This window comes from Talpa occidentalis, unplaced genomic scaffold (genome assembly GCF_014898055.3).
Source record: "Talpa occidentalis isolate TD23 unplaced genomic scaffold, MPIMG_talOcc4v2.1 talOcc4.12, whole genome shotgun sequence".
NCBI lineage: Eukaryota > Metazoa > Chordata > Mammalia > Eulipotyphla > Talpidae > Talpa > Talpa occidentalis.
Window position 1 is genome coordinate 17396503 of NW_023601212.1, and position 26085 is coordinate 17422587.

General features: G+C 44.8%; 1 protein-coding gene across 6 annotated transcripts in view; it reads left to right on the forward strand.

The window, feature by feature from the left end:
* Positions 1-4057: 4057 nt before the first annotated feature.
* The window catches only part of CEP164 (centrosomal protein 164), a 69225-nt gene continuing 47197 nt past the window's right edge, over positions 4058-26085 (forward strand). For 5 of the 6 annotated variants that reach the window (XM_037505352.2, XM_037505347.2, XM_054693127.1 and 2 more), the window contains exons 1-3: positions 4058-4188; positions 11614-11716; positions 18452-18563. In XM_037505352.2, coding sequence (XP_037361249.1) covers positions 11635-11716; positions 18452-18563 — 194 coding nt within the window. In that variant the 5' untranslated portion in view covers positions 4058-4188; positions 11614-11634. Of the gene's footprint in view, positions 4189-8570; positions 8783-11613; positions 11717-18451; positions 18564-26085 lie in introns of all 6 variants that reach the window. The other variant, XM_054693126.1, reaches the window with a different exon arrangement.

The following is a 26085-nucleotide window of genomic DNA, read 5'->3' on the forward strand; positions in this document are numbered from 1 at the left end:
TTATCATTATGTTATTGCTTCTCACATTGGTAACATTAGGTATTGGCAAGGTGTTGGTTGGATGGTAAATCATTCCATTTTAGACAGAAATTTGACAATGTCTATTACAATGTAAAAAAAAATGTGAACTCTTAGAGCAATGTCACTTCTAGATTCCTATCCAAAAAAAAACCAAAACACCACACCAGTATTTCAGCATTGTATACAATATCAAAATTTTGGAAACAAAATATGTGATTATCAACAGGGGAAAGGGACATTCATTCAATGGAGTCCTATAAAACTATTATAAAAAATGGAGAGGGGGACCTCTGTGGTGGTGCAATGGGTTAAGTCATAGCACTATGAAGCTATCGGCAGCCTCTGCAGCACAAGTTCAATCCCTGGCCAGGGAGGCGACCCACATGGCGCAGCAGCAGACCTCTCCTGTCTCACCCACTGCTCCCCCCAGCAGTGTATTTTCAGTAGATCTGCCTATTCTGCTCCCAACTCTGGACTCTGTCTCTGGTGAATCCTCTCATCCCACACCCCACCACCTCTGGCCTAAACCCCAGCTCTTGTATGCATAAATAAATCTTTAAAAAAAAGAGCCTTTCAATGAACTCATCATAAGAAATGCTTAAGACATATTAATTGATAAATGCTTAAGACATATTAATGCTTAAGACATTGTAAGACAAAATGTGCATTATTTAATTTGTATAAAAATTAAAAAGCATACACATATTGCATTTATAAACTTACATCTGCATAAGCACTAAAAAGTCTGGAAGACAGGAACCAAAATGTCGACAGTAGTTTCCTCTGAAGTGTGGGATTCATTCCTTCCTACAGTTTGCTCATTCATTCATTCATTTGGCAAATATATGTTGAGTGCCGCAGGGTATACTAACCACTGTTTTAGGCATTGAGGTTACTGCAATGAATAAAATAAACAAAATTCTTGTCCTTATACAGCTCATATTCTAATACAGGGAGACAGACAATAAAAAAACTAAAATATGTAGAATTTTAGATGTTGATATGTGCTGTGGGGAAAAATAAAACAGAAGGGAGATAGAAGTGCAGTTTGCAATTTTAAATAGGGTGGATTGAAAGAATAATGGAATATTTTATATCTTTATATACTTTAAAAACAGTGAGTATCTTATTATGAGAGTAATTTTCTGTATGAAGTATAAAAGAAGAAAAAGTTCCAACAGCAGAATTTTATGCCCTACTTGGAACCAAAGGGGTTGAATTTTCTTTCCTTCCAAATGAATAGTCATGGTCCCAATAACAGGACATAAAATCTATGATTGATTTTTTTTCCTATCCCTTCCCCTTCCCGCTTTAAAAAATCACTTCTAAATATTCATCCCTAACTATAGAAGATAACCTACAATGTGTAAAATTCTCAATCTCTCTGCTTTACTCATCAGGTATATTACTGATCTATCAATTGGTATGTCATTTTTGTTATTTTTTTCCTCAAAACTTGCTTTCTAAATTATGTTTGCCTAAGGGCATTTTGTAAGTTGGTTTTTACTTCCGAGTAAACACCTACAGGAAACCGGATAAAATGCAAATTGTTTATTTGTGTGGAGTAATTCCACAGTTACTCTTAATTAATTAACTCCATAAGAGAAAAGGGACAAAAGAATTTTGATGACAATTAAATTCACAGATTCATTGTAAGTTCTTGGGCTATAGAGACCAAGTCTCCAAATGGTTCTTTGAATCTCTGCTCGAGCAAGGTCTGGGTGGGGGTGGGGGATGAACTGCCCTTAGAGACCCTACCTAGTAATCCCTCTGGCCCTCTGTGAGACTTCTGAGTGGAGAGGAAGGGGGCGTGATGATTTGTCTTCTGTGGGCATACTAAAGGAAGTATAGGCAGAACTGACACACAAAGATTTGAAGTTAAACATGAGAAATGCATTGTGGATATCTGGTTTGAGATCTTCAGGACCGATTACCTGCATTCCTCATTGTGGGGTCAGTTCCTGGGTGGACTGGTTTGGAGGCTAGTTTGGAGAGTTAGTTTGAGCCAGATACACTCCACAACAGAACTTATCAGGAGCTGCCCCAGGTGCTCCATTCTTCCCTTCAACTAGCAAAGTTCTTCACTTTTGGTCTTCCCCATTGATGTGATGGCCACAGTTATCTTTGCCCTTCTTAACTTCTCTCTTAGAGAAAAGAGGTTGAGGACATAAGAAAGAAAGAGTTGCCCTCTGTTTAAGCAAAGCTCAAGTCTTTGAATTTATATTAGTAGCAACCTTTCTGCTAGACAAGGCGTGTGGAGGGGCTGAAAGGGGCTACACGTTGTCACTTTATTCTTTTTTAGAAAAGATTTATTTATGCATACAAGAGCTGGGGTACAGGCCAGAGGTGTGGCGGGTGAGAGGACTCATCAGAGACAGAGTGGGGAACAGAACAGGCAGATTGACCAAAGTACACTGCTGAGGGGAGCAGCGGGCGAGTCAGGGGAGGTCTGCAGCACCATGTGGGTTGCTCCCTGGCTGGGGATCGAACTCGTTCCGTAGAGGCTGTGGATAGGTTCATAGGCTGCGTATTAACCCCTTGTGCCACCAGGGAGGCCCCACATTCTCTTCTTATTTATTTATTTGTTTGTTTGTTTATACATGCACTGGGTACAGTCAGAAGCGCGGGAGGGTGAGAGAATTCACCAGAGCCAGAGCAGGGAACAGAACAGGCAGACTGATGGAGAAATACACTGCTGAGGGGAGCAGCGGGCGGCAGGAGAGGTCTGCGCGCCATGTGGGACCCTCCTCCGGTGGCCGGGGAGCAACCGGGGATCGAACCGACGCACGAACCGACGCTGCAGAGGCTGTGGGCAGCTTCGCAACCCAGCGCTCAACCGCTGCGCCACCGGGGAGGCCCCACACATTCTCTTCTTAAACAACTTCTTTGAAATAGTTGTGACAGACACTTTTATCCCCATCTTGCAAACATGCAAACTGAGCCCTATTCTGATGAAAAGAGGACAGTAGAAATTAGCTTTCTTAACTTCTGGTCATCTGCTTGTTGTTGCAATTGGAGCACAGGTGAACCGGTTTTTAAAATTTGGGGGGTGGGGTGGGTTTCTCCATTACCTTACGTTCACATTTCTTTTGTTTATTAAAGGCTCAATGGATTGATTGTTGATAAAGAGTGCATTGCTCAGCTGATGCTAATCATACTGTAACAGGGTGGTCCCCAGGAAAGGGGGAGGTTCCAGGTTTCCTGTCCCACCCAAAGGAGGGTAGAGCTGAGCAGACAGAGAAGACGCTGTAGAGGAGGCTGAGGAAGGAAGGAGGCAGGATGGAGAGCCAGAAGGAGACCTGGAGGAGGCACATGGAGCCGAGAGACACATGAAAAAACTACCCTTGCCTTTTGATCGTGCACTGGTTAAAATAGATGTGGGTGAGAGACCCGTGGGGAGGTGACAATGGCGGTTTTTGTCTTGATTTGATTTTGCTCTTTTCCCTCCAGACTTGTATGGTTATTTCTGATCCTTTTCTGTGGGTCCCCACTGGAAGATGCATTAAACTTGGGGCAGGCTTTGGGGCCTTGCTCTGGGCCAGTCCTGCTTGGGTGGAATTTTACCCACGAGGGGACGGGTAACTTTGGGTGCTTGATTTAGAAACTAGATTCTTTGCCTAGTTGTATTAAAGTTCCTTCCCATTAAAGTCTCATATGTTTTATGTTGATGGGGGGGATGGCAGAACCTATTTAGAGCAGGCAGGTTTGCCCGGTCTGGGCTGCCCCTCTCCCTGCCCTGTAACAATACTATTAAAATTAACCAATAAATCGCCTTAGTTAACTCACGTTACTATAAATACTGTGAATGATAATTTCTTGCCCGGGAAGAAATTCTCCTCATATATAAAATTCCGAACTCTTTTTTAATCCCCTAACCGACTGGAGCCACTACCTTGGACTACATCTCCCATCGTGCACAGGGAAACGTGCCCACGCGATCCGACGGCACCGCTGACCAATCCAATAGCACAGTTTTCATTCAGTAACCTATTGGCTCCGCGGGGAGGCGGGACTCTTGTTGCTAGGTTCTAACCCTTTCCGGAAGTGGTTGTTAGGCCGCTGCAGGGCAACACCCCGGCGTCCCTGGAAGCGGGGAGCCGGGGTGGTGCTGGGCAACCTGCGCAGAGCCGGGAGTCCTCGCCCTGAGCCTCCAGCAGCCGGGGACAGGTGAGTTCCTCCTCGGGGAAGGGGTTGGGTGGCGGGGAAAGGAGGGAAGCGGGAGGGGTGAGCCAGGCGTGTGTGTCAACGAGTTTTTGCCAGCCAGGAATGTTCGGAAGTGTGGGCGGGAACTGAAGAAGTGAAAAGGGCGCGGGCACTTGTGTGCATCTATCGAAAATCTGTCCTCGCCCCGCTCTCGAGTGGCGCCAGCATCCCAGGGTTTGAGTGTTGGTGGGGGAGTGAGCGGAGATCCCGAGGCGAGTGAGAAAGAGCGCGGGCAACGTGTGGGAACTTGCTGGGGGCCACGCGCTTGTTTGTCCTGTTCCTAGTTCATAGGCCGGGCCTGCTGAACCGTGTTTGAGTATCTCTTGGGGGGATGCTTCCCCATGGCCGAATCCAGACCTCGGGCGACCTTGTGCTGTCTTTTTGCCTGCTGGGGAGTTGGAAAGTTTTTGTTGGTGCCTTTCTTTGCATTGATTCAGATATCAACCATCTCCACCTGGAACCACTTGGCTTCCTGGACTCCCTGACTCCTGGCCCTCCTAACTCAGCCCTCTGCTCGTGCCTCTGCACGCCCCTCTTTCTACTCATCTGCCATCTCTGGGTACTTTCACCCAAAGTTTCAGTTATCATCTATTTAAGGTGACTCCCCAAACTACTCCAGCCAGATCTCTTCCCTAAGCCCAACTGCATGCCTCTAATCTTCTGGTCCCGCAGATCTGTTTCTCCTTTTGTAGTTCCTATTTTAGTCAAAGACCTCATTTGTTCAGTCAGCTGAGATTGCATGTGGAATTCATTTATCTAATATGTACAGCAAACATTTGTTGGGCTGTCTTATATTTCGAGGCAGTATGCTAGGTGGCCAGACCCATAGGCCAGAAATAGACATGCACAGGTGATCACAATATACCTGTGTATGTGCCCTGATTTCCCTCGACCCCACTTAAATCAGGACCAAGTCTCATTGTTCTGCTTTCTAATCGCCCTAGAATCTGGCCCTTCCATTCTATTCTCACAGCCACTACTTAGTTCGCATCCTTTCACACTAGCTTACTAAGTGGTCCCTCTGTCTCTGCGCTTGCCCTGTTCTGATTAGTTCTTACACACTTGTCAGAATTACCTTTCTACAGTGCTGATCACGACAGTCTCCTTTCCTCATCATCTGCAGGAAACCACCTCAGTCTTTCACGCCCATTATAACGTACACCTTGCCTTGCATTGTAGACCTTTCTCCTATCATCCTTCCCAGTATCCCCTGCCTTCTGATCCCATCAGAGTGGTTAAGAGCTCAGGCTTTGGAGTCAGGTAGATGTGGATGTGTGTGCATGTTCTGTTGTGCTGTTGACTAGCTGGAGAGCCTTAGGCAAAGCTTTTCTTCTCTTAAGACTTGCTGAGCCTCAGTTTCCTTATTTGGAAGGTGGAATAATAATCTCTACCCAGCAGAGAGGCTGGGGTGAGGTGATGTAAATAAAGCTTGAGTGCAGTTTTGGGAACATGCTTTTGTTTTCATAATGAGTTCTCTGTATCCATCACATTCTTTCCGGCCTCTCTGCCCTTGTGTGTGCTGTTCTGCCTCAATTTCCCTTCCCCGCTGAGCTGCTTGCCCTTCAGGAACCATGACAATCTTCGTCTATTCTATGATGCTTTCCTTGATCTTCCAAGGTAAAGTTAGTTGCCCTGGTTGTCCCATTGTATTTTCTGTTCTTTCCTTTAATGCACTTAAACACAATATTTAATCATGTGTTCACATGTTTAGCTTCTCAGTCATGCTGAGCTGGAGCTCAGGGCCTTGTGCAATCAGGTCTAGAGTCCTAATAGCATGGTACCTCACCTGCGGAATGTTTTCGGTGAGTGGTTATTGAATTCCTGAATGGCCTTAACTTCTATTCCCTGGAACTGTATTTGTCCTCTGGAACAATGTCAAATAATGCTAGTTATCATTCACATATCTAAAAACCTTGAGATTTTACTGTTTTTGAATATTTTACATGTATTGAGTCACTGAATCATCACAATTCTAAGGTAGACATTGTTATTTTCCCCATTTTCTAGATGAGGAAACAGGCAGCTTGCCCACCTGGTAAGAGGTGAGCTGAATTCAAAACCAAGAATGTTCCAAAAGCCATGCCCATTACCACCACATAATCAACTCCAATGTCTTCCACCTTCTCCCGTAGGCCACCTCCAGTGAAGCTTTTCTGTGGTGAACTTTCTTTGTGATTATTCAAGCAGAGTGGAAGTAATAAATATTCGTGTGTGTGTGCGCATGCATGCGCAAGTGTGTACAGGTGTGCAAAATGTTTTGGCTCCCCTAGGAGGGTAACCACAATGTTGCGAGTCTGGGAAATGATGACATATGTTGAATGGAAGGAAACTGGGAATACTTAGCTTGGACTAGACAATCCTTGGTGCTTGCCACAGGTTCAGAGGGCAGGATGGGACAAACAGGAGGTTTTTTAGAAATGGATTTTTGGCTTAATATGGGAAAGACCTTTTCATAGTTAAGGATGATCTAACTATGGAGATAGTTTATAGCAGTAAATCAGTAATAATGCGAAACTTTTTAAACCTGTATTCTGTCTTGTACCAGAGACAGTGTTAGGCACTTAGCAAGTATTTTCTCATTTCATTCTCTAATGACCTTTTGCTATCAATTTTTTGATTGAGTCATATACATGAGTGTTATGGGCAGGAAGGGCCACAGCAGGATATCTACGATCTGAGCAGATGGGTGAAGGAGGAGTCCTGGAGCCCTCAGTGGCTTTTGCGGGCTTTTATTGGGATTTTACTGGGTATACAGCAGGCAGGGGTGCTGGGGGGCTGGGAGGCTGGCAGGCCTCCCAGCTTCTAGCAAGTCTTTACTCTTTCTAGGCCCTCTGGCGTTCTCTGCTTCTCTGCTCTCCTCCTGGTTCTGCTCTCTGCTGGCGTCCCCGTGACGCCACCCTCATAAGCCCAGTCTTAACCCAGGTGTACCCACTTACGCATGCCCACACCGTACTCCAGGTGCCTGCCATCAGGCATGCATTCAGGACCGCAGGGATCCATCATCAATCCTAATGGCGGGAGGGCAGAAAAGTCTGATACTTTTTTACCTTACCCTACAATGAGGTTATTGAGGCTTAGGGAAGAGAGTACTTTGTCTAGGTCTTAGAGCTGGTGAGAGCTGATATGTGAATTTAGGTGTTTCTGGCTCACTGCTGGTGCCCTGACCAGCTGTTAATTGTTCACACTCATTTGAAGCACAAAGAGGAGCAATTTGACATGAGAAAGGCAGTTGGACTAAAGCTCTTAAGGACTTTTCCTGCTCTTGAGATTCCTTATTTCTGTGGAGGTGGTTTATAGCAGTGACCAAGATCCTGTAGTCTACATACTATAGTTTAGGGTTGTTTGGAAAATACAGGAGGAGGCATGGTCCTAAGAAGTTTGTGGCTTAACAGACAGAACACATTCCCATTGTAGGGGCAGGAAGGCACAGAGCAGCATCTCTATGATTGGAGCAGATGGGTAAAGGAGGAGTCCTGGAGCCCTTGGTGGCTTTTTCAGGCTTTTATTGAGATTGTAACAGTTCCATGGCAGGCAGTGGTTCCAGGGGGCCAGGATGCTCGCAGGCCTCCCAGCTCCTGGCGAGTCTTCACTCTTTCTAGGCTCTCTGGTGTTCTGGTCTCTGCTCCTTTGCTGCTCTCCTGGTTCTCTCTTCTAGTTCTGCTCTCTCTTCTGCTACTCTCCTCGTTCTGCTGGCGTCCCGGTGACACCGCCCTTAAAAGCTCAGTCTCAGCCCAGGTGCGCCCACCTATGCATGCCCACACCCTACGCTAGGTGTCCGCCATCAGGCACGCATGCAGGTCCGCAGGGATCCACCATCAACGCTAATGGAGGGAGGGCAGAAAAGCCTGATGGCTTTTCACTTACCCTACACCCATGAAACCAGTAATATTGAGAGTATTTCTATGAATACATGAAAACCATTCTCAGTGCTGAGGCACTTATGGGTGGACAGGAGTGTCTGAGGTTAGCCAGGGAGGACTTCCTGGAGGAAGTGTATGAGCTACTCCATTTTTGCTGGAGTGAAGGAGCTGGATGAGAGCAGTTGGGTGATGCGTCCCCCATAACCATGAAGCCTGATGGCAAGTAGATTTCACTAGGCTTCATCTGAAACGTAATGTCAGTGCTACATGGAGCACAAGGTTCAAGAACCACATCAAGGGGGCCATGGCTAACTAGGGCTGGCCCCACCATCTCAGGCCTGGAAGAAATGTTAGGATTGCATCATGTATTTGCTTTCATCTTCCCTCTGTGCCACTGTAGCTCAGATTATCGTCATCTCTCTCCTAGACTGGCTTATGGCCTTCTACCTGAGCTCCCTGAAGCCACTCTGATTTTCTTCCTTCCAGGCCCCCCTCCATTCCAGCCTGCATTCCCAGTGGCCGTTCTGAAACTATCTGGAAGAACCCTTTCTTGGCTCCCAGGTCTGATGATCAAGGCCCAGTTCTCAGATGGCCTGAATGCCGCTGCCTCACCAGCACTGTCTCCAGCTGTGCTGCTGCTTGCTTGGTGGTTGTAGGGGCAGGAAGGGCACAGAGCAGGATCTCTATGATCCAAGCAGGTGGGTAAAGGAGGAGAGTCCTGGAGCCCTCAGTGGCTTTTCAGGGTTTTACTGGGATTTTACCAGGCACATGGCAGGCAGGGGTACCGGGGGTCAGGAGGTTGGCAGGCCTCCTGACCCGAGCGAATCCTCACTCTCCCTGGTCTCTCCAGTGTTCTCTCGTGGTCTTGCTTGTTCACTCTCTCACTTGTTCTTCTGGCATCCTGGTGACGCCGCCCTTATAGGCCCAGTCTCAGCCCAGGTGTACCCACCTACATATGCCCACACTCTGCTCCAGGTGCCCACCATCAGGCATGCATTCAGGACCGTAGGGATCCATCATTAATCCTAATGACGGGAGGGCAGAAAAGCCTGACAATCATTTACCCTACAGTGGTGTATACTGTTGAAGGCCTTTGCATGTGCCGCTTCTTGTTAGAGCACTTTTCCTTTTTGCGGACTGCCTCCTTATCCTTCAGCTCTCAGCAGAGGCTTTGTGTAGGTCAGGTACACTTCAGGGCTCCTACCTCATTACAATCATGCACTTTTCTGTGATGGGTTGGTTGGTCTCCCTCTGCTCACTAGCTCCAAGGGGCAGCAATTGGATGTTTCTAATCGCCATCGTATCTCCAGTGCCCAGCAAAAAATTGGCTTAGTAGGTGCTAAGTCACTTTTCTCAAATGAGTAAATGATCTCTGGCTATTAAGTAAATGATTTCTCTTTCCATCTTTCTTGTTGCTATAATTCCTGCCCTTTTGGGCCTGTCTTGCCCACACCTTTTCTGAAGCAAGGTGGGCAAAGTGAAGTCGAATACAGCCTACCCTTATTTTAATTTTTTTCTGGCAGAGGATTTGATTTCTGAAAAAGCTCCATGAATCCAGCTTTTCTTTCTGACTTTTAAATAAACACATAATTATGGATATAGTTTATTAGGCATTTTTTTGCCATGAGGACAGGGGTTTTACCTGCCCCATGCATTTTGGGGTATAGATGTGTCTACAGATAAGTAACAGTTCTCAAAAGTAGAATTTTTCTGCTTTGTATAGATCTCTGTTGGATTGAATATTGTCCAGCCTGATGATCAAGTCACTGTTGATTGATTCCTCTGTCTCTGGGGATCCTTTTCCTCCCTCTTCCCTAACTCAGAGGATTTAAAGATTCCACAGACTGCTCAGCCACCAGACAGTGAAGCACATCTGCCAGCTTGGCTCCTGGTCTTTTCTGCCACTTTTTCAGAGTCAGTAGCACCTCTGATTGTGTGTAGAGTTTTGGGCATTAGGTCTTAGGGTAAGGGGGAGATTCCCACTTGGGTTTAGGTGCTACAGAGAAGACTGCTTCTTCCTTTTCTTCCTGTAGCATGAGGTTACTGCGTGGGGGTGTTGAGAGTGGGCAGAGCCTGATTCTCTTGGGTTCCCTGCACTGACAAGCAGGACCATCTTTGTGTGTCCTAAAGCAGAACACTTCCCTTACCCATCTTAGCTGTCAGGATACAGAGAGGGCCCTGGTGTCCTTCCTTGATAGTTTCTTTGCTGTTTGTCAGGGGTCCCTCTCTAAGGATCTTGGAGCAGACTCTCAGCCACCAGATCAGCTACTTCCTGAGCATTCATAACAGGCCATCTCTCAACCTGGCCTTTTTGACTCCAAGGTCTTTCTGCTCATTTCCTCTGCCAGGTAGATGGTGGCAGCTTCTGAAGAACTGGCTATGGGGGAGGTCAGGACTTGCTGTCCACACTCCTGGGATCACACTGCTGTGGCTGATAGCTTCTTGGTTGGGGGAGGCACTCTAAACAGAGCGGGCCACTCCAGCTAGTTTACAGGGTGACCTGTCTCGGGTCATCAGGTATCTGCATGAGAGCAGCTATTGGGACAGTTGGTGTGACTGGGGTTCTGAGGGAGGTGCAGGAGTAGGGGTGCATGGAGAGGGAGAAGCAATTCTAGAACTGTACCAGCTTGTCACTTGAAGAATTTGATAGTGCCCCAAAGTGCCCCAAGCTCCTCTTCTAGGAGCTAGAGGCTTTGGATCCAAGCTGGACTCCCTTCCACTCTGCTCCCATGCCCTGGTCCCATCAAGACTAACATCACTGCATCTCCTATCTGCCCCTGCTTCTTCATTTCCACTGCTTCTGCCCCAGTTTAGACCCTCATCATTTTTCACCTGGACGGTTACTTCCTCAGTGGTTTTCCTGACACTAGTCTCTAATTTCAACAGTCCCGTCAGGCTACTCCTGCCAGATCTCTCATCTTAAAGAAAGGCCGCTCTGTCACTTTCAGACAGCACAGCCCTCAGCAACTCCCTTCTGCTACAGGTAGAGTTGAGTCTCTGCACTCCCAGAGCAGGACAGTCTCCCTTTGCCTTTCTCTGCTGTTGAAGTTGCTTCCTCCACTAGCCTGTAAGCTCCTGAGACATGGGTGATTGTAATAGGAACAGTGTGAGACTAGGTGCCTGACCCAGGGTGTGCTGGTGTGGGGGTGGGTGTGCTGCTAGTCATTTCCATGTCTCATTAGGATTTTCTGGCTGAGGCTCCTTTACTGTTCAGTCTTTCTCTTATTTGGGGGGTTTGTGAAATCAAGCTCTTGAGTGACCTGAGATTCCATATCTTTTGTGGTTCAGGCACTTAGCAAGCCTTTGGGGAAAGGTGTGTCTTAAGGAATTTTCTGGGGTGAAGATCCTGCAAAGCCTGAGTTTTAGCCATTGCTTCCACCCCTCCACTATCCTGATGTCCAGGAAATCCCCAACAAAGTTGGCTTTTAGGGTCTGGTCTAACTCAAGTATTCCATGACCCAGTTCCAGCCTTTCTCCTTCTAACAAGGGTTTCTGATTTTCTCTTTGGGTTGGGGTCTTTGGGATCTAGGCATTCAAGCTCAGGCCAGTCATGGCTGGAAGACCCATCCGCATAGGAGACCAGCTGGTGCTGGAGGAAGATTATGATGAGACCTACATTCCCAGCGAGCAAGGTAAGAGGCCTGGGGTGGATTGTAATAATTGTTCTTTGAGATCAGGCATTATGTCTGATTTATGTTCTTCCAGTGCAAAGTGTGGTGCATGTACAGGACTGCTAAGTATCTTTGGGTTAATCAGGTTGGCCAGTCATAGCCCATAGGCCTAACTTGGCCCATTCCTTGTTTTTGTAAATAAAGCTTTATTAGAAAACAGCACACTTACTTGTTTATGTGTTGTCGATGGCTGCATTCAGGCTATCAGGACTGTGTTGATAGAAGCCATATGACCCACGAAGCCTAAAATATTTACTCTCTGGCCCTTTACAGAAGAAATTTGCCAATGCTGGTTTTGATCAGTGATCAGTTTTTTTATTTTTTATTTTTTAAAATATTTATTTATGTATTTATACAAACACTGAGTACAGTCAGAAGTGTGGGAGGGTGAGAGAATTCACTAGAGCCAGAGCGGGGAGCAGAACAGGGAGACTGATGAAGTATACTGCTGAGGGGAGCAGTGGGTGCAACAGGAGAGGTCTGTGTGCCATGTGGGACCCTTGCCTGGTGGCTGGGGATGGAGCTGGCGCTGCAGAGGCTGCAGGCAGCTTCGCAGCCCAGCGCTTAACCGCTGTGCCACCGTGGAGACTCAATGATCAGTTTTAAATGGAAATATAGTAGGGGATACCATGAGATACAGTTGTATTCTGAGGCCAGGGAAAACCCAGTATTTTTTTTTTTAAATTTTTATAAATTTTATATTCCCCATATAATTGCAACCCCCTTATTTTGACCCCAATCCCTCCCCTCCCCACCCCCTACTTCTCACAGAGTGTCTCTGGTTCATAGTTTTTATTAATTTTGATTTTCCTGGTCCCTTATTCAAGTTTTCTAGATTCCTGCTATGAGGGAGACCATCCGGTATTTTTCTTTTTCTTTCTGGCTTATTTCGCTGAGCATGATCCCTTCCAGCGCCATCCATGTTGCTGCAAATGGCATGTGTTTATCTTTTTTGAATGCTGAGTAATATTCCATGGTGTATATGTACCACATCTTCTTGATCCAGTCATCTGTTTTTGGGCATTTGGGTTGTTTCCAAAGCTTAGCTATTGTAAATAGTGCTGCTATAAACATAGGGGTGCAGGTGCTCTTTGGAGTTGATGTTTCTGTGTCCTTTGGGTAAATACCTAGGAGTGGAATTGCTGGATCATATGGAAGCTCTATGTTTAGTAGGTACAGAAATCTCCACACAGCTCTCCATAGTGGTTGGACCAGTTTGCACTCCCACCAACAGTGCAGAAGAGTTCCTTTTTCTCCACATCCTCGCCAACATTTGTTGTTGCTAGTTTTTTTAATATGTGCCATTCTCACTGGTGTGAGATGGTATCTCATGGTAGTTTTGATTTGCATTTCCCTGATTACAAGTGATGTTGAACATTTTTTCATATGCCCGTTGGCCATTTGCATTTCCTCTTCAGAGAAGTTTCTTTTTAGCTCTTCTGCCCATTTTTTGATAGGATTATTTTCTTTGTTGTTGAGTCTCATCAGCTCTTTGCAGATTTTTGTGATCAGTCCTTTATCATTAGTGTTGTGTGCAAAAATGTTCTCCCAGTCGGTGGGGTTTCTCTTTGTGGAAAACCCAGTTTTTAAGACCAAACTAAAGCGATGTTCCCCCCCCCTTTTTTTAACATTAATAGCAGTATTATTAATAATAGAATTTATCGTGTGCTATGATGTACCAGTCTCCGTACATAGTAGCACACAAGTGCTGCTGCATACAGTCTAAGTACAGTCTCTGTACTAAGAACTTCACATATATTTCCTTTTCAGCTCCTCCACCAACTCCATGAGTTAGGTGCTGCTAGTGTCCCCGATTCACAGGTCAGGGCACCAAGACACAGGAAGTTAAGTAACTTCCCTGTGATTATGTAGTTCTGTTAAGTGGTACAGGTACAGCTAGCATCCACATCCAGATTCTCTAATCCCAGCACCTGTACTTTGAGGCACATGCTGTGTTTTGGGATGAGGAGTCCCTTGGAATTCTCATGAGTTACAGACACACTGGTTTTGCTGATGATTCAGGTGGTCCATGGGCCTGTTTAATGAGTGGGGAGGAAGTTGCTTCCCCAGAAGTCAGTGGAGCCCATGTTAAACCTGCACTGCACTTATAGAGTTTTTGCTTGTTTACCCTGCAGAAAATTTTAATTTTTATGATCCATTTGTCACTCCATCTTCATATGGCCTCTGAATTTTATATCATAGTGAGAAAAATGCCTTCCTACCCCAAGGACGAAATACTTCTGTTTTCTTTTAGTCTTGTCCTCATACTATTCATGAATTAGCTTATCGCCCCCCCGCTTTGACTGGGTTGTGCCTGTGTAGATTTGTGTCTACTTTTTTTTGTTCCATTACACTGTTTATTCATATACTAGGACCGTACTCTGAATTACTAAGACTCAACAGTCAATTCTAATATCTAGTGGAGTTGAAATATGCTCCTTGCCCTTCTTTTTTGTCAAAGTTTTCTTGGTTATCATGATTCTCTGCTCAGCGACTTGAGAATCACCTCGTCCAGTTCTGGGGAGGACTGTGTATGGGGGAACTGTTGATGTTTTGGAGAAAGCTGTGTTAAATTTATGTATTAATCTAGGGAGGATTGACATTTATGCAGTTAAGTCTTCCTATTGAAGAACACTGTATTCCTTTCTACTTGTCTCTTTGTTGTATTTTTCAGAAGTGACTTAAAGTTTTCTTATGTGCACATTTCTTGCTCAGTTTATTTTTTAAATGATTTTTTTGTTTGCTATTGTAAATGGAGTCTAACATTTTTCTAAAAGTGTTTCTATAAACTCTCCTCCACTCAGTTCAATTTTAGCCATCCTACGCTCAAGCACCACCATTTTCTTTTCCTGTACTATTAGTAGCTTTGGTCCTCGCCTAGCACAGGAGTGTGTTCTTATGGTATAAAGCAGATAATGCCAGGGCTTTGCCTTTAAGGATCTCCCGTTATGCCCAGCACAACACCCATTGTGGAATGTGCTGGGCTCTCCAAGGTTCAGCTTTGCCCACCTGACTCCCACAGTCTCATCCGGTGCCATTCTTTCCCTTGCCCAAACTGCCAGTTACATGGCTTTCCTGACAGTCCTCAGGTGGGCCACACTACTTCCTGCCATAGGCCCTGTCTGTGTGCTGAAAAGCCTGTGTGCTCTTTCTTTAGCGCTCTGCCTGGCTGGGTCCTTTGTATCCTACAGGTTTTTTTTTTTAAAAAACATTTATGCGTAGAAGAACTGGGGTGTAGGCCAGAGGTGCAGGGGGTGAGAGGATTCACCAGAGACAAGGGAGAGCAGAACAGGCAGCTTTACATTTACACTGCTGAGGGGAGCAGTAGGCATGACAGGAAAGGTCTGCTGTGCCATGTGGGCTAGCTCCCTGGGCAGGAGTTGAACTCAGGCCACAGCAGTGACTATGTGAGGGAGGCCCTGTCTCCTACAGGTTTTGATGAAGGGTTACCATTTCACAGGTATTCCTTGACTACCGTTCCTATAGGCATGCCCTCGCTACCTTGACATCTCTGTCCCATACCTCTTTTACTTCCCTTATTACAGTTATCAGAAGCTTTAGTTTTTTTTTTTTTTTAAAGATTATTTATTTATTTATTTGTTTGTTTGTTTATAGAAGCACTGGCTACAGTCAGAAGCGTGGGAGGGTGAGAGAATTCACCAGAGCCAGAGCAGAGCAGGCAGAAGGACCGAAGTACACTGCTGAGGGGAGCAACGGGCGAGGTCTGCGCGCCATGCGGGACCCTCCTCCGGGGGCCAGGGAGCAGCCGGGGATCGAACTGGCGCTGCAGAGGCTGTGGGCAGCTTCACAACCCAGCGCTCAACCGCTGCGCCACCGGGGAGGCCCAGAAGCTTTAGTTTTTTTGTATATTTTTGCTTCTTTCCCTGACTATTTCTTCAACTGTAATGTAAGCTTCATGAAGGGAAGAGTTCATCTCTCTCTTTATCACAGCACATAATGACTGGCACATAGGTGACAGTAAAAAATATGAAATTAGTTGTTGGCTAGCCGGGTTCCAGCTAGCCCTTTGAAAAAATGTTTCCCCCTTCTCCCGCTCCTAAATATGTCAACCTCCAAATTCTCACTGAGATGATCCAGTATAGTAATGCCTTTCTGGCCTGGGTATCATCAAGTCAAGTATTGATACCCCTTGTATTGATTTCATTATTCCCAGGGCCTCCAGTAACATGCTCCAGTCATCACCTCATCTGTCTCTTTCCTCTGGGTGGCCTAGCTCTTAACTCAGCATCTGCCCTATTCTTCCAGGTCTCTGTTAAAAGAACTTTTCTAATTGCTTAATTCCGAAAGAGCACAACAAAATGTTAGCGCCCATAATATGGAGTAAAATTGAAAAAGAAGCAACTCCTTTCATGGGAGAGAGGGTTCAGTGAGCGGGGATGTAGGCTGCCTGTGTATCATCGTATTTTCTCTGCTCAGATATTCCTGAGTCCTGGGCAGAGTAATGCTCTGCTTTCTCTCTGCTCGCGTGGCAACCATGCGTGTATCCTTCACAGCACGTATCACTTGGCTTTGCTCTCTGTGGGTTCATAAAGTCCCCAAGAGCCTTGGTCATCTGTAGTTGTTCAGTCCATGCTTGTTGGTTGATTGACGAGCACTTTAGCACCAAGATTTTTGCAAATCTTGGGAAGCTCGTGTCCTGCTAAGACTTTTGGCGTTCTTCCTGAGACCTCTGCCCCACTGAAGTCTTGGTCTTATTTTTTTTTTTTTTTGCCTGCTTATATTTGTTTTTCTTAAACTTTATTGATTTGCCAGTTGTTTACATAGCTAGATAATGTTGGGAGTCCAGCCTCACCCCTCCACACGTGCAGTGCTTCACTCACCCTCCCCCAGAGCTCCAGTGCCAGCGTCTTGTCACTTTCCCTCCTTCTTTCCCTCCCCAGCCCCACCTCCCACCTCCATCACCTCAGGTAACCGCTGTAGGTTCCACAGTCTGATGTTTTTTTTTTTTTTAAAGATGTATTTATTTATGAATATAAGAACTGGGGTACAGGCCAGCGGTGCAGAGAATTCACCAGCGACAGAGTGGGGAGCAGAACAGATGGATCTACTGAAATAGGGATCTACTGAAATACACTGCTGAGGGGAGCAACGGGTGAGACAGGAGAGGTCTGCTGCGCCATGTGGGTAGCTCCCTGGCCCGGGATTGAACTAGAGCTGCAGTGGCTGCAGATAGTTTCATAGTGCTGACTTAACCCCTTGTGCCACCAGTCTGAGTTATTTGTGTTTTTTTTTTTTTTTAAGGGTAACTGTCTTTCACTTCCTGACTTGTTTCACTTAGCGTAATCACCTCAGGATCAATTGTTTTGCCCCAGAGACACCATTTCATCTTTTTTTAATTGCTGAGTAGCATTCCATTGAGTCCATGTACCACAATTTCTTTATCCAGTTGTCAGTCAGTGTTTGCCTTTGTTATACTTGACTTCATATTATATTCTTGGTGAACAGAGATAGCATGCCTGGCTCAGGTCTACCATTTATAAATTATAATTTAAGAGCGCAAAGAAATACTTGGAAAGTAAAGATAAAGCAGGAAAAATGTCTAGGAAAAAGCTGTTCATTTACTCTTATCCTCAGTACTTCTGACTCCAGATGTGTGGGTTTTTTCACACATCCACCAATTCTGCGACACCGGCTGGTTGTCCTATAGTGACTCAGCGCTGATGCTCTAGGAGTCAACTTCCGATCCTGCCAGTTAAGGACTCAGTCTCACAGCACTGCCCCACTTCAGATGCCAGTCTCAGAGCCCAGGTGTCCTCACCAGGTGTCCAGAGTTCCCACAAACCCTCCCTTCCTCCTGTTCCATATTTGCCGGAAGAGCTCACAGAACTTGGGGAAACACTTATTTTTATTAGTTTATCACATATTAAAGGCTATGCTAGAGGGTGCAGATGCACAGCCAGATGCAGAGATATATGGGGGTAGGTCTGGGAGGGTCCTAAGTGCAGGCGCTTCCGTTTTGTGGAGCTGGAGAGCTCTGTCCTTGTGCTACATGATGTGTTCAGCAGCCAGAAAGCCCCCTAAATCCTGTAGTTATGGGATTTTTCTGGAGGCTTCTTCACCTTGGCATAATTGATTACTAACTCGTAGCTCTTTTCCCCTCTCTGAAGAATGGAGGAGAGTGGTGAGATTTCTAATCATGGCCTGGTCTTCCCCAGGAGCCCACCAAGAGTTCCTCTTTGGAACAAAGTTACTCCTATCACTCAGGAAATACCAAGGGATTCAGGAGCCCTGTGTCAGGAACTGGGGTCAGAGATCAAATATTTTTTTTTTTTTTTAAAGATTTATTTATTTATTTATTATTTTTTTTTATACAAGCACTGGGTACAGTCAGAAGTGCAGGAGGGTGAGAGAATTCACCAGAGCCAGAGTGGGGAGCAGAGCAGGCAGAAGGGCGAAGTACACTGCTGAGGGGAGCAGCGGGCGGCAGGAGAGGTCTGCGCGCCATGTGGGACCCTCCTCTGGTGGCCGGGGAGCAGCCGGGGATCGAACCAGCGCTGCAGAGGCCGCGGGCAGCTTCGCAACCCAGCGCTCAACCGCTGCGCCACCGGGAAGGCCCCAGAGATCAAATATTACCAAGAACCTGGGGCAGAGACCTCTATGTATCATCTCACGAAAGGGGCTGTAGTTTTCCCCTTTCCTTCTCTAATCTTCCCACCCTCCTGCCTCTCCTTGCAGAAATTCTTGAATTTGCCAGAGAGATTGGCATTGATCCCATCAAGGAACCCGAACTGATGTGGCTGGCGCGAGAGGGCATTGTGGCCCCACTGCCTGTGGAGTGGAAGCCATGGTAAGTTGGCATGGTGGGTCCACTGATGTGGCCTGTCGGAGCAGAGGGAGCCTGGCACCGGAGGTCAGTTTTAACCGGCCACCTTTCCGAGACTGTCTTGTCAGGGACAGCCTCAGCTGGGCTGACTTGATGGTCCCACTGAGGGAGGTTCGACCCTTATATCCAGGGGCCCGGGAACTGTGGTCCTGGTCAGTTTCTCTAGCCCCCCCAGGGTGGTGCTGTCATTATTCCTTGCAGACTAATATTGAGAGTGACAGTATGGAGACCTCCTCAGCATGCCCCAGTGGATGCCTGTGCTAAAGAAGTTTGTACTGAGGTTGCACAGACTGTCAAGTGCTTTGTCTCCCTTGGGAACCCATCCCTAGTTTTGTGTAGCCTGTTCATGAGTAGGTTCCTCTTCCTGATTTGTTCATATTTCAATTTCAGCTTGTGCTCTTTGGATTATGAGGAGCAGACTCTCAGGTTACTTCAGCTACTCAGGGAAATGGGGATTATTGGTGAGGAAATGCAGATTGGCCTTGGTGGAGGAGCAAGGATCCTCACCCCCAACTGCCTTCTCTCTGCTCCAAGGACCCCACACCCTCTTCCTTTTGACATTGCCATTTTCTCTCTACCGAGGTCTGCTCAGTTCTCATGCAACAGGGCACTCGCTTTCCAGGTTGTCTCCCTAAAGTGAGTGCCCTTAGTTTGCTTCCTATCTGCATGTAATTTCCCAAAGTGTTTGTCCCAAAGTAGTCCCCAGATGTCTTTAGGGGTCCCTTCCTATGCTGGTATTGTGCAGTTTTGGGTCCAAGGTGCTGCTATCCATTTCTTATCCGTTTCTTTTAAGGTGTTGGCTGGACTTCAGACGACAGGAGGTACAGCCTTGCTCATCTCACTGAAGAATCATAATCCTTGTAGCTTTCTCCCTCCATGGCAGGTTCCCTGTTCTCTCCGTCCTTTTAGCTGCTTTTCCTTGGATCTTCTCCAGGATCATGACATCTTTCTAGTAGCAGATAAATCTGTCAGCACAGCACAAAGCATTCCAGGTGCTGAGGGCTCACAGTTGTGTTTGTGTAATGAACGTTTATGTTAATGGTATCTATTTTTGTTTGCAGTATCCACCCCGATACCCACATTCCCCTTACTTTGAATCCGTATCTTCTTTTTCTAAGTTTGTGCATATCTGTGCTATTTTGCTTTTGGATACATTTTCTAATTAAAAACCACTTGAGAAATATAATCAGTATAGTAATACTTTAATAGGCACATAATAAATCAATGGCCGTGGTGATGTAAAAAATGGAACCTGTCATTGGTTAGGGGCAACCGTGGGCCAAGCTTCGTGCCAGTTGCCTTCTTGTGCTGCTAGTGGTGGCTAACGCTCCATCATCCTGTAAGGAAAGTGTGAACTATGTCTCACTTTTTAAAATAACATAAGTCATTAAAACTTATGTATACATGTCATCTTTTACTCCCAGTCCCAAGAGTAATTACTATTAATTGGCTAATTCCTTCCAGACCTTTGAAAACACACAGACATATGTACCTGACGTGGTTTTGTTTTTTAAACCTAAGTGCTATCCTAAATATATTGGCTTTTGGGGCCTCCCTTGTGGCTCAGGGGTTAAAGTCTCCACACTATCAAGCTATCACCAGCCACTGCAGCCTGAGTTCAATCCCCAGCCAGGGAGCTAACCCACATGGCGCAGCAGACCTCTCCTATCTTGCCCGCTGCTCCCCTCAGCAGTGTATTTCAGTAGATCTGCCTGTTCTGTTCCCCACTCTGTCTCTGGTGAATCCTTTTACCTCCCTGCACCCCTGGCCTACACCCCAGCTCTTGTATGCATAAATAAAAATAAATCTTTAAAAACAAAATAAGGGCCTCCCTGGTGGCACAGCAGTTGAGTGCTGGGCTGCGAAGCTGCCCAAGTCTCTGCAGCGCCAGTTCGATCCCCGGCTGCGGGTGAGGGTCCCGCATGGCACACAGACCTCTCCTGCCATGCCCACTGCTCCCCTCAGCAGTGTACTTCATCAGTCTGTTTGTTCTGCTCCCCGCTTTGGCTCTGGGGAATTCTCTCACCCTCCTGTGCTTCTGACTGTACCCAGTGCTTGTATAAATAAATAAATCTTAAAAAAAAAACAAAATAAATATATTGACTTTTTTATGTCAGTATGAGAAGGCCTACCTCTTTTTTTGTTGTCAGCTGCATACTTTTCCATGTGTAGATTACCACAATTAAAAAAAATCCTGATGTATTTAACCACTTTCATATTGAAGATTATTTTTCCTCAAGTTGATCATTTTGTGTGGATGTACTTCTATATTGTCTACTCTCTTCCACTGATCTTTTTATCTATCTTTATACCAATACCATGCTGTCTTGATTACTCTAACTTTATTATGAATCTTGAAATCATTTAGGGTATATCCTCCAACTTTATTCTCCATTTTCAAAGTCAGATTTTAGATCCTTTGCATTTCTTTTTTTTTTTTTTTTTAAGATTTATTTATGCATACAAGAATTGGGGTACAGGCCAGAGGCACAGGGGGTGAGAAGATTCACCCAGAGACAGAGTGGGGAACGGAACGGGCAGACTAACTGAAATATACTGCTGAGGGGAGCCGCGGTGAGAAAGGGGAGGTCTGCTGTGCCATGAGTAAAATCTCCCTGGAGGGCTGGGGGATGGACACGGGCTGCAGAGGCTGCAGATAGCTTCACAGTGCGATGCTTAACCCCTTGTGCCACCGAGGGGCCCTCTTTTGCATTTCCATGTGAATTTGAGAATCAGCTTGCCATTTTATACAAAAAATTTGATCAAGATTTTATTGGAATTGCGTTGATTCTATATATCAATTTGGGGAGAACTAACACCTTAAACAATACTGAACCTTTATAAGAGTTTAAATAGAAAGACCATGAACCCAGCCTATTCTCCACTCACTTAGGTTGTCTTTAGTATGTGTAATATCTGTTTTATAGTTTTTTAGTGTACATATCTTGCCTATGTTTTGTCAGATTTATTCCTAAGTAGAAACATTATACTTAATGGTTCTGTCATTGGTATATTTTGAATTTTAATTTCCATAATACTACTTTTATGTGGAACTGAAACTGATTTTTGTATATTGAGTTTGTAATCTGTACCATGCTGAATTCACTTGAAGTTAGTCCTAATAAGTTTTTTTGTAGATTCCAGTGGATTTCCACATCTTCTAAGAATAGACATTTGTACTTCCTTTCTAATCTGGAAACTTTGTTCTACTTCCCTTTTTTTTTTTTTTTTTTTAGAGGCATGTATTATTTATTTATTTGTTTGTTTATACATACAAGCACTGGGTACAGTCAGAAGCGCGGGAGGGTGAGAGAATTCACCAGAGCCAGAGCGGGGAGCAGAGCAGGCAGAGGGACCGAAGTACACTGCTGAGGGGAGCAGCGGGCGGCAGGAGAGGTCTGCGCGCCATGTGGGACCCTCCTCCGGTGGCCGGGGAGCAGCCGGGGATCGAACTGGCACTGCAGAGGCTGCGGGCAGCTTCGCAACCCAGCGCTCAACCGCTGCGCCACCGGGGAGCCCCTTATTCTACTTCTTGCCTTACTGCACTGACTAGAACCTCTAGTGCATTTGGCCATAAGTGGTGTCAGTGGACATTTTGCCTTGGTCCTGATACTAAGGGAGAAGCATTCAGTCTTTCAACCTTAAGTATGATGTTGGCTGCAGGTTTTCTATAAATGCCTTTTTTTTTTTTTTAAGATTTATTTATTTATTTATACAAGCACTGGGTACAGTCAGAAGCGCGGGAGGGTGAGAGAATTCACCAGAGCCAGAGGGGAGAGAAGAACAGGCAGACTGACGAAGTACACTGCTGAGGGGAGCAGCGGGCGGCAGGAGAGGTCTGCGCACCATGTGGGACCCTCGCCTGCCGGCTGAGGGGCAAACTGGCCCTGCAGAGGCTGCGGGCAGCTTCGCAACCCAGCGCTCAACCGCTGCACCACCGGGGAGGCCCTATAAATGCCTTTTGTCAGCATGAGGAAGTTCCCTTCTATTTCTAACTTGCTTAGAGTTAAAATAGAAATGGATATTGGGTTTTATCAAATGTTTTTTTCTGCATCTATTGATAGGATCATATGGTCTTTCTATTTCAGTCTGTTAATATGCTCAATTATATTGATTTTTCAGATGTGAAACTGACCTTTTGTTCTGGGGATAAACTCCTCTTGGTCATGGTTATGTATTACTGGTTTTGATTTTCTAAAATTTTGTTAAATATCTTTGCTCCAAAATAATAGTTTGAAGGGGACAAGACATAGAGTTTGAATATTTTTTTAAGTTCTGATTTCCAATTTTATTCATTATATTTACTCTTTGTTACAAGTTGGGCCACTTTTGTGCCTTGGTAAAATGATTCCATTTATGTAAATGTTCTCTCTTATTTATGAATACAGGGTTCTCTAAATGTCCTGTATGAAAGCATGCTAAGTGTGTTTTTATCTTCCAGCGTCCTTAGTGATTTTTGTCTGATCTCATTCTGAGTAATAGTTTAGTTCAGCATAGAGTTTTGTTGAACTACCCCTTCACAGTGTTATGTGCCCTTATCTTCTGACTTTTGGTTTTGCTATTAAGACAAGTTTTCTTAGTCTCATTTTCTTTTTCATGTTCTTTTGTAAGTAATCAATCCCCCCCCCCCATATTGTTTTTATCTTTGGTATTCAGTAGTTTTACTACAATGTGGTTTTTCTCACTGCTGCATAAAAAATGAAATAGTCATAGTATTAAGTAAAAATGTAAAAGAAGTCAAAGGTAGACATGCTCAGTAGTGTCAGAGCCTGGCTATAGTGTTAAATGTTGAGACAAGCATAACTTTTTTTTTTTTTTGGTGAGAACATTTACATTTTCTTTTCTTTTTTTTTTTTTTTGAAGATTTATTTATTTATGCATACAAGAGCTGGGGCACAGGTCAGAGATGCAGGGGGGTGAGAGGACCCACCAGAGCCAGAGTGGGGAACAGAACAGGCAGACTGACTGAAATACGCTGCTGAGGGGAGCAGCGGGGTGCGACAGAAGAGGTCTGCTTCGCCATGTGGTTTTCTCTCTGGCCGGCTGGGGATCGAACTCATGCTGCAGAGGCTGTGGATTGCTTCACAGTGCGGTGCTTAACCCCTTGCGCCACCAGGGAGGCCTAAATTTTATTTTCTTAACGAATTTCAGTTTTATAGTAGTGTTAACAACTATGGGTGTGTTAATTAGATGGGAGGAATCTTTTCACAATGTGTATGTATATGTCAAATAACCACATATAGTTGTTTTTGTCAATTATACGTCAAACTGAAAAAAAAAATCTTGGAGGAAAAAAGGTTAATAAATCAATCACATCAGGATTTGGAGTGCTTTCTTATTCTGAGAACTGATGTCATTCTTCAATTTTAGAAAATTCTCAACCATTTTCACTTTTCTGGAAATCTTACTAGAAATATATTGAACCTTGTTTTATTGCCCATGACGTCATATGTCCCTTGCATATATAAAAAATACCTTATCTTGCATACTGCACTCTGGGTAATTTCCTTTGGTATACTTTTCAATTCAATATTTGTTTCTTCTTTTGTGTCAGTGTACTGTTTAGCCCATTGGCCTTTTTCCCCCTACAAGTTCTCTTAAGTTCACTTCAGTATGTCAGATTTTTCCTAGAGCTCTGTTTGTTCGTTACGGAGTTTACTGCTTTTATCCCTACAATAATTTTACTTGTAGTTATTTTTGGTTTTCTATCCCAAGTTGTTTTGGTATGTTATTTCTTCACTATGTTGTTGAAAACCCTCTTGGTGAGCTGTACTTTGTAATTATTTATTGTGAATTATGTGAATTTATGTTGTGTAGATGTTATTTCCTATGAGTGTCTTATTTCCACTTTGGCTTTGTGATGACTTCTAAGGTTTTTCCACTGGTTCAGTACTAAACTTTTACACTAATTTCCTGATTTGGGTTTCCCCCAGCACATCTTGGATTCCACATCTACATGTGTCTTGGGATATCAGTCTTTCACGAAACTTGCTTTTGCTGTTTTAGGGCCTGGCCTGGGTGGCCTGCTTCCTTGCTGCTTCCATAACTTACTAGGCCTTTTCTCCTTGGTGGGTAAAGCCTTCCAGACCCCAGAGATTTGCAAGGGTCTTCTGTCCAGTTTCTGAATTTACAAAGAATTAAGACCACATTTTGTGTCTTTAAATTGGCATTAAATTAAACAGTTGAAATTGGTGTAGGGACAAAAGGTATAGAATCCATAGTGATGGAAAAGAACTCTTTAAAAAAAGCCTGGTATATTGAAGAGAATATAATAGAACTTAGTAGTAATGGGTAGAGTAGATAGATTAGAAACAAAAGCTGGTGGGTTAAATGGCAGATTTGACGTGGAAGAAGAAAAACAGACCCCAGGCATACGTCCAAGTCAGATACCAGCCTTGAAATCTCAGTTCATGTGCTTACTACTCAGGTCCAGGTTTTCTTTCTGTTTCTGGAATCTGAGAATTTTTCTTTTTGTCAGGCTATGTTGAAAAAAGATTTTTTTGTCTTAGTGTGTATTTGTGACTGCTGTTTTACATTAGTCCAGTATTTATCGTGTTGGCAAGGGGTGAGGCGTGGTCAGATACTCCTCTCACTTCAGTGCAGCCTGTTGCCTCAAGTTTTGTATGCGTTTCTTTAAAAAAAATTTCTAGAGTTTGACTTGATGTGTTTAAGAATATGCAGATTTTAAATTTTGTTAACACCAAATGCTTTCTATGCAGGTTCGGCAGCCCCGCCAACAGTATGTATGGTTTTTCATTTAAGCATTTTATCAACTAAAATTTTGTCAGTCTGGAGGAGAGCAAGGAGGAGGGTGGAGGACTGTGGGTACTTGGGTGTTGGGAAAACTGTGATGCCTGCACCACAGGGGAGAAGTTCTATATTGTGAAAACATAACAAGGACATTTTAAAAAAAAAGATAATGAAACAAGATTTTTTTTTTAAAGATTTATTTATTTATGAATACAAGAGCTGGGGTACAGGCCAGATATGTGGAGGGTGAGAGGACCCACCAGAGGCAGAGTAGGGAACAGAACAGGCAGACTGATGAAATACAGTGCTGAGGGAGCAGTGGGCAAGACAGGAGAGGTCTGCCTCACCATGTGGGTTGCTCCCTGGCCACCCGGGGATCGAACTCGTGCTGCAGAGGCTGAAGATTGCTTCATAGTGTGGTGCTTAACCCCTTGTGCCACCAGGGAGGCCCTGAAACAAGATAATTTTGTCAATAAAAAAAAATTATCCCAGAAAATGTCATTTCAAGGGCAAGAAGGCTGTAATTTGCATTTTCTAAATTGTCCGTAGAGTTGACTTTGGTGTCTTGGCCATTTCTTTATCTTTTATGATTTGCCTGTTTATATGCATTTTCTTTTTGTCCCTTGGGTTGCTTCTCATTTTTGTTAAGGAGTTGGAACTCTGATTTTTCTGTGTATTACTCCTGTACTCTGATTTTTTTTTTTTTAAACATATTTGTTTATCCATACAAGAGCTG